Source organism: Chionomys nivalis, chromosome 15 (genome assembly GCF_950005125.1).
Source record: "Chionomys nivalis chromosome 15, mChiNiv1.1, whole genome shotgun sequence".
Lineage (NCBI taxonomy): Eukaryota > Metazoa > Chordata > Mammalia > Rodentia > Cricetidae > Chionomys > Chionomys nivalis.
Window position 1 is genome coordinate 55,414,670 of NC_080100.1, and position 12,636 is coordinate 55,427,305.

The window sequence follows — 12,636 nt, forward strand, 5'->3', positions numbered from 1 at the left end:
ACGTGCACACAGGTGCATTCAGTGTTTGATGCTGTGGTATTATTTTATTTAGTGATTGCTGATAACTAGGTTAAACTGTTGACCTTTTGCATGAGGTGATCATCAGTTGTTCAGTAGATCATAAAATCAGGATGACAAGAGATGAGATCTTTGAAGGGGGCTCTTTCATGAATGATGGGGAAAAATTATTTTCACTTGTTTTATCAGATTGCAAATTTACTACCTCCCGCAGATCACTTAAGATACTGCTTTTTGAAGTGTGGTGTGACTCACTTTATCTTAGCTTAGTTTCCTGATTATCTGGGTTCTTGTCACTAAGACATATTGCAGAGGCCCAGTGTAGCCTCAGGCCTTAGGATGTTCACTCTCTCTGTGGGAAAAAGAATGATTTCTGAAGTTTCAGAATATAAATTGACTTTCCCTCCTTTGTTTTATATCTTTGAAAATAAAATATTATTGATTGCAAATATTTAACATCCTGCAAAATAATTAATTAAATAGTCCAACAGTCATAGCTGTCTTCATAATAGATGAAGATTTTATGACAGTTGAGTTATTTTTTATTGAAAATCCACTAATTAATTCCCCCTTTCGCCTTTTTAATTTATGAAGATCGAGAAGTTGCCCTAAAAATTTATTCTTCAATTTCATTCACAATGAATCTCAATTATTTTCCTTTAAGTTCATAAATATTCTTAATATTTCATTTGTGTTATATATATCTTGATATGTTTGTACATTTATAAAGTGATATCTAATTAGTTTCTATTTGATTGTTTTTTATTATATCAGAATTCAGAATGAGTATACATCTTTTCAACTGAGGAATCTAGAGATTCCATTATTTGCCCACTACAAATGGCAGAAGTGGAGATCTGTACTCGTGTGCCTCGTTCCCTTTTACCCTACTTTATCTTGGGTCCTGGAGTCAATTTGATTGTGAAAATCAGAACTTGCATGTCCTAATTTCTCATACATAAAACTACTGAGTAGTAAGATAACAATATTTCCATATGTAGGATGTAAATTATCACTAATATTCATACAGTAATTAGAGAGAGAAGGTTGTATGGAAAGAAAGTAGCAGTACAAGATACTATCTTTCAGAGTGGCTAACACGATGAACCCTAGGAAAAGGAAGATATCTGTGGGTTGGAGCTACTGGAGGTGATGAATATGATTTGATGCTGAAGGGAGAATGTAAGTGGGCATTCAAAACAAAACGCAAGGGAAAATGTGAGTGTTAATAACACTGCAGATCTTAAAAGAATGTGAAAGACATTTTTTGGAAGGTGTGGTTATCAAAGCAAGTCGGGGTCATATTTAAATGCTAGAATTTTAATACTTTGTTATGAGTCTGAGAAGCAAGTGGTGACTTTTAGTTTGTTCATGACCTTTGCAAACAACACAGATTTGTTGTATTCCTGGCCAAAGATGAAAGATTAGTACTTTCCTTATTCTACAGTTTAATGTGAGAGCTACATTGCTAATACTATGAATAATAAATCATGTCCCTCAGGACTTTGGACAGGGAAAGCACGTGAGGGGAATGCAGTAAATGTGTGTGGCCTGGAAAGAAGAGATGTGCTCTCTCTGTCAGAATGTAACAAACAGTGAGACATCATATGGGGGAAAGCCTCTACAGAGTGCTAGGACGAGAACCTGATATTGTATACCTGGAAATAAATTTCTGTTTTTGATTTTATTGTATTAATTGCAAATAGATTCTTTTCTCATACAATACATCACAACCACAATTTCCCCTCTCTCCACACCCCTAAGCCCATCCCATCTCCCCTCTCCCCTGGATCTACTTTCCCTCTCCATTTCCTCTTTAGGAAAGAGCAGCCTCTAAGAGACAGTAGACAAATAGGTCATACCCAGATACCATAAGTCAAGGAGAAAGTCCTTATATCAAGCCTGTACAAGATAACCCAGTAGGAGGGATAGAGTCCCAAAAGCAGGCAAAGGAGTCAGAGATACACCCATTCCCTCTGTTAGCAGTCCCAAAATCCACCAAGCTAACAGCCATAACATTAATGTAGAGGACCTGGCACAGACCCATGCAAACTCTGTGATTGCCATTTTAGTCTTTGTGAGCTCTTATGAAACCTGCTTAGTTGATTCTGTGGGCCATGATCTTCTGGTGTCTTCAAACCCTCTGGCTTCTACAGTCTTTTCTCCCCTTCTTCTGTAGGATTCCCTGATCTCCAAGGCGAGGGGCCTGAAGGAGACCTCATTTAGACTCACGCTGTGCATAATGTCTGGCTGTGGTCTCTGCTCTGGCTACCATTTACTGCAGAAAGAAGCCTCTCTGATTATAGGATAAGGAAATAACTATGAGTGTCGCAGAATATTGTTAGGAATCATTTCATTCATGTGTGTGTGTGTCTGTGAGTGTGTGTGCGTGAGTGTGTGTGTATCTGTGTGTGTGTATGTGTTTGACTACAAAATCTAAAAATATTAAGACTTAAGAGTTTAATGATCAGAAACTGAAGTGTACCAGGTATTTTTTCTCATCGGACTGATCCAAATTCCTGACAGTTTAGCCAAGGATCATTTAGTTTGACATTGAGAATAACCAGGGAAGCCAGCCCTCTCCTCATGTCTTCTGTAAGCTGCCAAGATCCTGCTGTCAGATGAGAAGGCTGGTGTTTGTGAGCCACCTTTTATAATAGCAGCGACTGTGCAAAGATCTCTCATTTCCAGAGCAGCAGACCTGATGGGAACTTGAGATTCATTCCACAGCTTCTGCCAGTCAGTGCTTCAGCTTTAGTGTGTTGATTGGCAATGGCCTTTTTCTTCTGTTTTCTTGTTTAGAAATTACTGGAAATACTAACATACATTGATGACAAAGAGCTGGTAATAGTTTTAAAACTGGGAGTTCTAGAAGTACAGTTACATACAATTCAGTTTCCAGTCAGTTGCAGTTGTTACTGTCCCATCTCCATTTGAAAGGTGGTAAATTTGCTACCTATGTGTCTCCTTTACCCTCATTTTTTTTTCCTTTGTAGTCCACTCTTATCTATTTTTCTTGTATTGAAAATAGATTTTTTCGTACAATATATTCTGATTAGTATCCTCTCCCCCAAACTCCTCCCAGATCCTTTCTACCTCCCCTCCCATCTGAACCTATACCCTGTCTTCCTCCCCTTAGAAAACAAACAGATGTCTAAAGAAAAATAATGAGGCGAAATAAAACAAGCAGAGAAAACAACTGGAACAGGACAAAACAAAAAACAAAGAAAAGAGCAAGAACTGAATGAGACTGAATCAAAAAGATGCAAAGACACACACATCAATGCACACAAGAATCCTATAAAAACACATAATAAGATTCATTATGTTAATGCAAAGGACCTGTAAAGTGGTTTTATTTTAATCCCTGAAAAACGTTATGAGACCACCTCCAAAGGTGCCCCCTATGTTCATTTGGTGCGGGTCATCTACTATTGGGCTTTGGATCTGCCCTTAGGAGTGTACTCTATCCCTAATAAGACACCTTTGGAAATTGATTTTTCATGTTCAAATAGTTATCAGTTGGAGACAGTTTCTAGGTCAGGAATGAGAGTTTGTGTCTACTTCCCCTCTCAATTCTGCAACCCCATCTGGCTGAGTCCCTTGCAGACCCTCTGTATGCTGCCATATGTCATTGGTCCTACTGTGTCTAGGAGACCTTGTGTCCTTGGTGTCCTCCATCTCCACTGGCTCTTAGAATCTTTCTGTTTCCTGTCCCTTAGGGTTCTCTGAATCCCAAGGACAGGAACTTTATGGGAAAAAAATCCATTTAGGATTGCACCTTCTAAGGTTTCTCATGCTCTGCACGTTGTCCAGCTGTAGATCTCCGTATTTATTTCCCATTTACTGCAGAAGGAAGCATCTGTGATGACGGCTGAGCAAGGAACTGATCTATGAATATAGCACATTGTCACGAGGAATCATTTTAGGATTACACTCCTTTAGCAGAACGTTAGAATTTGTTTTTGCCTTAGGTCCCTGGCATGACTGTTCTCAGGTTCCTCAGCAAGTAAGCAGTATATGGGATGAGTTCCATCTCATGAAGTGGGATTTAAATCCTTTTCTATATTGTTGGTAGTCCCACATACCGTGTGCCATCATTGCCCCAGCATACCATGCAGGTAGGTCATTAGTATAGACCAAGGGTGTTTACCTTTTCTCCTTTGGTAACATGCAGTGTAACTTCCAGCACAATGAACAATAGTCATTAGTGAATGAAGACTCTAAGTAAGCACCAGCTCAACCTCTCCGTGTTCAGTGAGTTATGTAGGTGTTATATTCAACAATGGGTACTTGCCATTTGGTTGTAGAGACCAACCAATAGTCTTGGCAATTCTCATGTATGACCTATTTGTTATAGTTTACTAAGAATATAATTCTATGAAAAGGACACTTAGAAGAAATCCCACACTAGCTCAGAATTCAGAAATAGATGGTTAGTTATTTAGGGGTAAACTCACAAATCAGAATTCTCTGCCTGAACGGAGAACAGAGACTGAATCTGGCAACCCTAAAAAATGGCCAGGGATGAAGGGGCGGGTGCAGGCTCTGCATCGGCATACATGGTATAAGAGGCCATGCCCTAGTAGGCGGGGAACCACAAGCTGTAAGACTTCCTACGGTATAATTCCATTCAGGTCGTGCAGTTCTTAACTGCTTTTGAATAGTATTCTTCCTCTTCTAACTCTATTCAAGTTTCCCCCGTGTCTTAAGTAAGTATCATGATTAAACCAATTGTAACTTTTGAAAATGACTGTCTTAGTTAAGGTTTTTATTGCTTTGAAGAGGCATCATGAGAAAAGCAACTCCTATAAAGGAAAACATTTAATGGGACTAGCTTACAGTTTAGAGATTCAGACCATTATCATCATGGTGGGGAACATGGTGGCATGCAAGTAAATATTTTGATGGTTACATCTTGGCTTGAAGGGGAGAGGAACTCCACTGACAAATTGGGCAGTATCCTGAGCGTAGGATACCTCAAAACACCCCTCTCCCCCACAACACACACAATGACACTTTTTCCAACAAAGCCATACCTCCTAATAGTGCCATTCCCTATGAGATTATGGGGACTAATCTTACAAGACTGGTGAGACTTCAAGTTTCCTGTCCATTTAGGAGTACCAGTGATCTTCCATGTAAAATACTAATTGGTAGAGATTCCTGAAGTTGGAATGTGACTCTTACTGTTGTCAAACAGTCGCTCTGTCTAGAGTTCAGAGTGGGACACAGCCTCACTCGAAGTCCTAGCCTAAAAAGAAAAAGAAAACCATCTCCAAGCATGAATAGACCTTCTGTGTTTAGATACTTACATATAAAATGACGAGGAACATCTCAAGTGTCTCAGTGTGTCTGTATATCTCCTTCAAGTTGAATGTCGCATAGGACTCTATATGCAGTTTTCATCCATCTAGTTTACATTTCTTCTTTTTATTTTAGAGATTATAATACATTTACAATATTTCTTGCTTCCTTTTCCTCCTTCCAAACCTTTCCCTGAATCCCTCCTTGCATTCTTTCAAATCCATGGCTTCTTTTTCATTAATTCTTATTATATGCATACACATACACACTGCTAACTCTATGTAATGTTACTTGTATATATAAGATCTCTTATTGAACTTCTAACCATAATTTTAAGTCATCATTTACAGTTTTAAAATGAATATTAGAAATGTTGTAACTTTAAAAATATGTATCTTACCATTTTACTAAAAGTTAATTTTTTTCCTCCAAAGCATTGAATATAATATTTGTCTGTTTTTCAAATCTACCGATAGTTGAAATATCATCTACTTACACATTTATACTATGGTTGCTCATATTCATGATATTTTTCTTCATTAGTTGTCTCATAGCTTAATAAAAGGTGGCAAATAATTCAGCTTTAACATTTTCAGGAAACAATCATGTTTTCTTTTTAATTACTCTTCTCTATTTTAGTATATTTTAGGAATGAGTAAAATTATCTACATAGAATCTTGTAGAATTAATTGACTTAAAGCTTTGAAAAGTAAAATATGTTTGCCTGGATATATGTTTGCATGCCTCTTTACCAGCAAAATTATATAAAAATTAACATTAAAATTAATAGTGTTTGCTTAGGAAGCCAACTAAGTTCTGGACATAAGTTCAGAACCTGTACAGTTCTGTCATTGTTTTTGCTAGGTCTATATTTACAACACAAGTAAAATTGTGGCTCCATTCAATCTCAAGCCCCATGTCAGCCTGTTGTCATCATCAGCCCACTCTGCATCGTACCTCCTCTAAAAGAGAAGCTGTGGGCTATGACTGTATTGGTTTCCCACAGTTTTTCAAATTGACTATCCAGCCAGGTATAGTGGTGTGGTGTGTAACTTCAATCCCAGGACAGGGGAAGGCTAAGGCACAGACATCTTTGTGAATTTGAGGCCAGGCTCGTTCTACATAGCAAGTTCAAGGCTCACCATGGCTATATAGTGAGACTCTTTCTCAAAAATAAATAACTATTTTAAACGCAGTTAGGAGTTCAGGTAAGAGGTTTTCACACCGTTCTCGGGGCAGTGTTCACTTGAGGAGAGAATTACCTTTAGAAACGGAGGTTGCTGACTTCTTGTTCTCATTGAGCCAGCTGCTGTTTATGGGAAGGGACTGGGCCTTCACAGTACCTCTCAGTAAGTGCCTGGATAGTGTTCAAATTCCTCCATAATTATGAATCAGAACTTTTTTCTGCTAAGCTTAAATGAGACATGAGGTCATGTGTTTATACTCAGAACACATATTGAGAGCTCAAATCTTTTTGATGTCGTTGTAGCCCCCAAACACCCCTTTGTTATAAAGACATGGATTTTCGTGGGACAGTTCATGATTGGTTAACAAGAAGGTATCGTTAGTGCCCTTAAGATTTTCCAAACAAGATTAATAGAAAATACAAGAACATAAACCTAGTGTGTTTCGATTGTTGCCTCTGCGTAACAAGTACAGATCACCTTGAGGTTTTCCTATTTTAGCCACTTCAAATTCCATTTTCACTAAGGGCATTTGATTTTCAAGTTTGTAATTTTCGTTACCTAACATTGCCGCACTTCCATTCGCACCTTGTAGGTTAAGTTGCTTCATGCCGTTCCTTTAGTACATTTGTTACGCTCTTTGTGACTGTGTCTGCCGCAGATAGACAGAGACTACTTCAACCAGCTTATTCAGTAGGCACTGTTGATAATTCTCATGCTAGTTTTTAACACTGCACCCCATCTTCCTGCTGCACATCAGCAAATGTGCATAAAGGTTGAATGGTTTTGCTATCTTTTCTTTGTGCTACATATATCATTGTTGGGGAAGTAATTTAATATTTAATATAAATAAAATGCATAAACTAATTACATTGCATTGCATTTTGTTTTAGCCACTCTTTGTAAAGACGATTCCCTGTTTTCAAGTCCCGATGTCACTGACATTGCGCCAAGCAGAAAGAGGAGACATCACATGCAGAAGAATCTTGGGACAGAACCTAAAATAGCTCCACAGGAACAGCAGCTGCAGGAGAAGGAAAAGTAAGTGTTCTGTCTGATGCAGGACTACATCTTCGTATGAGACATTCTCAAATATTAGAGCTTAAAAAGTGTAATGTGGGATATTATAAAGTGACACATATATTTTCTCTGGTATTTGGTTAATTCCTAAGAATATTTATGTCATGATTTCCAAAAATTTAAACTAAGAAAAGTTTTCTTTGTGCTTTTCACAGTTTAATTAGAATTAGCATATAGAATACTAAAAATATTAGAATGCATATTGTTTTCAGTTAAGCATTTCAATAATTTTATTGCTTAAAGGATACTCAGATCACATTCAAATTAGCCACTCTGTACCCACCCCACCCCCGTAAACTCCTTCTTTCTAATCTTCTGTTTTCTTATATCAAACTTTGGAATTACATGTTTTATTTTTATTCTTGGTTTCAAACTTGAATTATATTCTAATTTAATTGTAATGAATTTAAAGTAAAATATTTCATTTTAACAAAATAATATTTACATAGTATTACTATTTGAATTCTTAACAAATGTGTGACTTATTATATGTATTGTGTGTTTATGTATGTATGTGTGGATATTTATACATATATATATATATGATTTATTTCCTTTTCTTACAAGTTGTGGTTAATTGAGAAGATGGTCGTGGTGTTATATCCCTGCAGAATGTGGGAAAAGAACACCTGGAGCTCTCAAGGTCCTTCCTTGGGTCTCCATGTGTTCCTCCTTCTTCAAGTCCTTACCTGTATGAAGCTGAGTTTTCTTTACATCATGAGATTAATGTGTCATAGTTGATAAAATGCAGAAGCAAATGAAACTTGAACTGCTTTCAATCAAGTCAGCCATCAAACATTTACAAATGCACAAAACAGTATTGTCACAAGCTTTTTGCTTGTCTATTTGAAAATATATTGATGTTTCTTAAAGAGATAGTTATTCTATTAGTGAAAAAAGGGATATGAATTTGAAGGAGAGTGGAGAGTGGTACATGGACAGGTTTGGAGGGAGGAGAAGGAAGGGAGAAATGTCAAAATTATAATCTCAAAAATTAAAAAAAAATTGTATGTTCCTCATATTGTCAGCATGATTTGTGTAACCTTGAAATACTTATGAATATTTTAGTGTTAATTTTTAAGATGCCATATGTAGTTTACATGAACAAGAATATGGACCTAGCACTCTTGATATGCTCAAAAAGTTTAAAAGTGTAAAGTGATCTGGAAACCACAATGCTTTAGAATTCTGTAAGCAATGAGAATGTGAGGGGAGGCAGAAGCCATGTCTCAGGAGTCTGGCAGGATTCCAGCAGCATTTTTACGGTTTCTAGCATAAATAAGTATTTCATATGTATGTAACTACTCTCTGAGTCTATAATCCTGGTGCTTTTGTGGCTGGAGATAGTAGACTGTGTAGGTTCAAGGTCAGCCTTGTAATGTAGTTAGTTCAAGGTCAACTAGCTATAGAATGAGATCCTGTGCCCAAAACAAAACAAAAAACATATAGATAAAAATAATTCACATATTTATTATTCATTTCTGCAGTTGACCTGATATTTATGTTCATCACACAGGATCCATTGTGTATAGTATGTGTGTCCAGACAACGTATGTAAAACACCAATCTGCACTCATCTCCTGCTCTTCTAGCTTTGTTGTCTGAGTTTAGTTCTCAGCTTTTAACCATTTGAGAGAGACTGTGTAATTCAAAGCATATTATTCCTTTACAGAACAAAGAAGAATTATTTCTAAATTAACATGCTACTTATATAGATAGTTATTGCCAGGAATAAATTACCAATAATCAGAAAAACTCAGAGAATTCTCCCTTTCATTTAGCCAATCAGCAGATGTAACTCATGGGTATAAGTTATGTGCCCAGCTTGGTAGGAAATCTTAAGGATCCAGAAGGGTCAAAACCAGAAATATTTAACCAATATCTTTTACTGGTTTTGGTCTGATTGTTTTGTCTGATGAAAATCTTGTGCTGTAAGGAAGGAAATGTATTGAATTATGTGGTAGAATAGCGTTTACCTCTTTCCAGTGCATTTGATAACTAAATGTAATATTCTAAAATACTAGCATTCCCAGTGTGCGTGTTGCTAAAACAAGCTTGGGATATATGCAAGGTAGACAGGTGAAAGAATTTTTGTTCTGAATCTTGACTAATCTTATAAAAGATTTTAAATAAAAGTAATGTGCTTTTGTTTCCAAAAAAAAATTCACATTATAACATTTCCTTATGGTTTAAAATGATTCTGTTAGTTTTCCCACACTGCAAAACTACAGCAAAACCCTGTCTCAAAATTTTTTTTTAAAAAAATTGGCATAGACCATATCATCTTTTTTGATTTGTATCCCAGTCCTTGTAGGACCATCTGTCAGGCTATTCCTATGTAAGACTGAAAAGCATGTGTAAGAATTCTGAGGATTAAAGGCAATGTAGTTTAGCATGTGTCAGTCAGAGGTTGAGTCTCCTACACCCTGCTTTAAAATTCCTTTTTCATCACCCAACTGAAGGAAGATATGAATGTATAAATTTTGGGGTTTTTTTTGTACTTTAGAATGGCTTTTTGTTTTGAATATACATGCTAAAATTTTAGAGCACATACAAAATTTAAATACTTGTTCTATGTTTCCAATTATTTCTCTAAAAAAAGAAGCTTCTGAAAAACAAAAATACATTCTTATCCAGAAATTAAATAAAAAGCAACAACAACAACAAGAAAAATAGAATAAGATGAGACCAAGTGGGATGAGTGGGAGATAACTGGAACATGACTAAATATTGATGATTACCCCCTCTTTTTTAAATTCTTAAACAATTTTTTTCAAACAAATTCTCATTAACAATGTATAGATCATTTAGGTTATTACCATCAACCTTAGCTTCCCAAGCAAATGGACTGTTAATGTTTTAAAGCATTTTACTATTAATACAGCATTTATGGGTCACTATATTTTATGTAATTACTTTGATATTCTGTTTCAGTTTATTGTACTGAGAGAGGTATAACCTTTTTGTAAAGTTTACAAAAGTAGATAAAATATTTTCTTTGGTTTATTTACAAGGATATTCAGTTGCAATATCATTCAGAGCAAAATATAAAATTTGTTTAGTGCTTATCTAGCATTACCAGAGCTTAGGGTTCAGTCCTAAGCACTTTGGGGTAACGATATACCCTGTACTCACTACTCTAGAAAATGGAAGCTGAAGAATACAAATTCAAGGTCTGCCTCTTTGATGGCTACATAGTGAGCTCAATGTCTGTCTGGCCTAAATGACATACTAGCTCAAAGATGGGTGAAAAAGGAAAAGATATCAGTTTTAACCCATTTGGAATGTAAATATTTGGGTCAATCCCTTAGAAGATTATATCCTCTGTGTCTCCCATGATGGTCTCATACCCTCAGTTGCTGGCCTTCATTATGTGGTGGCCACCGACTGTCCACTGACATTGCTGTGCATAGTATTCACCTTCCTTTATTCCATATAACTTCATCTATATGACAGAATGCAAAGCAGTAATTAACCTAGATATGAAGACCTTCAGAATTTATCAGAAACACTACAGATGGTTCAGCCTGAAGAATCATCATTTGATCTATAAGCTGAAGGGAAAAGAGGAGTCAAACAATGAAGTAGGGGGGAAATAACAGTACTCAACCGCGGTATAGGCTGGAAGGAGATGCTCAGAGGTGTGCATGCGACAGCAGAGTGCAAGGCGGATGGTCTAAGATGCTGGCGGCTGCTGCTCTGAGGACAGAGCATGGTGGGCATGTAGCCTTGTTAGGAACTCTGCCTTTCCTCCAATATATGAGCATCCACAATATTATAAAGCAATTCTCTCTTCAGTTTTTTTCTGCCTGTTGACACTGCTCCATAACTCTTGTTAAGACATATTAAACTATTCCTTCCTTCTCACTTCCATACCATTGAGACCTAGCATCTTGGTACATGCCAAGGCCCCCCTAGTTCTTCCACATTGTCCCTTTTGTGCCTTTCTTCTGTCTCATCTCGATTCCTTTTTGACTGGGAGGACCTGCAGAACGACATTCCACCAAGTACCCAAAGCTGCCACAGTAGGTTGCCACTCTGCTAGGAAACCTTTGTGCTCTTCTTGTTCTGGACTTCAGTCTCTCCAGACTTAACTCTTTGATCTGCTGCAGTCTCCCGCAGGGGCCCCTCCTCCCACACCACTTCTATTTTCTAGGAACCTGCTCCTCTTGGTACAACCCCAGTACCCCTATTTTCCCATGTGACCCCTTTCTGCATTTCCTTCTAGTTCAGCTCCATCCTTTTACTCTTTCTTCATACTGGATGGTAAGTCCCTGTTTCTGAAGCCATAACTTACTTATGCCATCCAAAATTGGGAAATTGAGCTGTGGACCAACTAAAGACTTCATCTTTACTTTCCCTTTATGGTTTTGGAAGGTACTTTGTATTGCATACAGAGAAGAAAATTAATCATTAATTTCTACAAGCTACAATCCCAGTGAACCGCAATGATCTACCCATATGTAAGCTATGCTTTGCAGGAGAGTCACAAAAGACATGGTCGAAGCCAACCAACAAAAAAGATGCCCTTAGTTTTGTTCCTTGTCTTGTTTTAGTAAGTTTTGTCTCGTTAGATTTTATTTTAGCTTGTTTGTTTTTATTTTCATTTTATGTTTGTTAGTTTTTTGTTGAGCATGAAGTTTGATGAGTAGGGAAGTTGAGAGTATCTATAGATTTGGGTGGGGAAGAATGGAGGAAAAGTGTATTTAAAAAATTCAATTAAAAATCTTTTAAAACATCAAATTATCAAACTGGGAAGAAAATTCTGATATGTGGATCACTATTACGTATTTGTGATCTGATCTAATAATTTATGTGTCAAGTTATTATACCTTTCTCTCTGGTCTGTTTTGTTTTAAACTTCTTACATTGTGTGATCTCGAATTGGCAATGATGTAGCTTTCAATTTTTGAAACACGGTAAAGTAAAAATTGAAAACATACCAAAGGTTACTAGATGCTTACATGAATGAATAAGAGCTTAATTTAGCATGAATTAGCAGTCCAGAGGTGCAGATTTATACTGTCATGTTGTTTCTTTCTAGTGA

General features: G+C 36.8%; 1 protein-coding gene across 2 annotated transcripts in view; it reads left to right on the forward strand.

The window, feature by feature from the left end:
* Xrcc4 (X-ray repair cross complementing 4) overlaps positions 1-12,636 on the forward strand; it is a 198,199-nt gene that overhangs the window by 113,198 nt on the left and 72,365 nt on the right. For both annotated transcript variants that reach the window (XM_057789572.1, XM_057789570.1), the window contains exon 7: positions 7,403-7,550. In XM_057789572.1, coding sequence (XP_057645555.1) covers positions 7,403-7,550 — 148 coding nt within the window. The remainder of the gene's footprint in view (positions 1-7,402; positions 7,551-12,636) is intronic.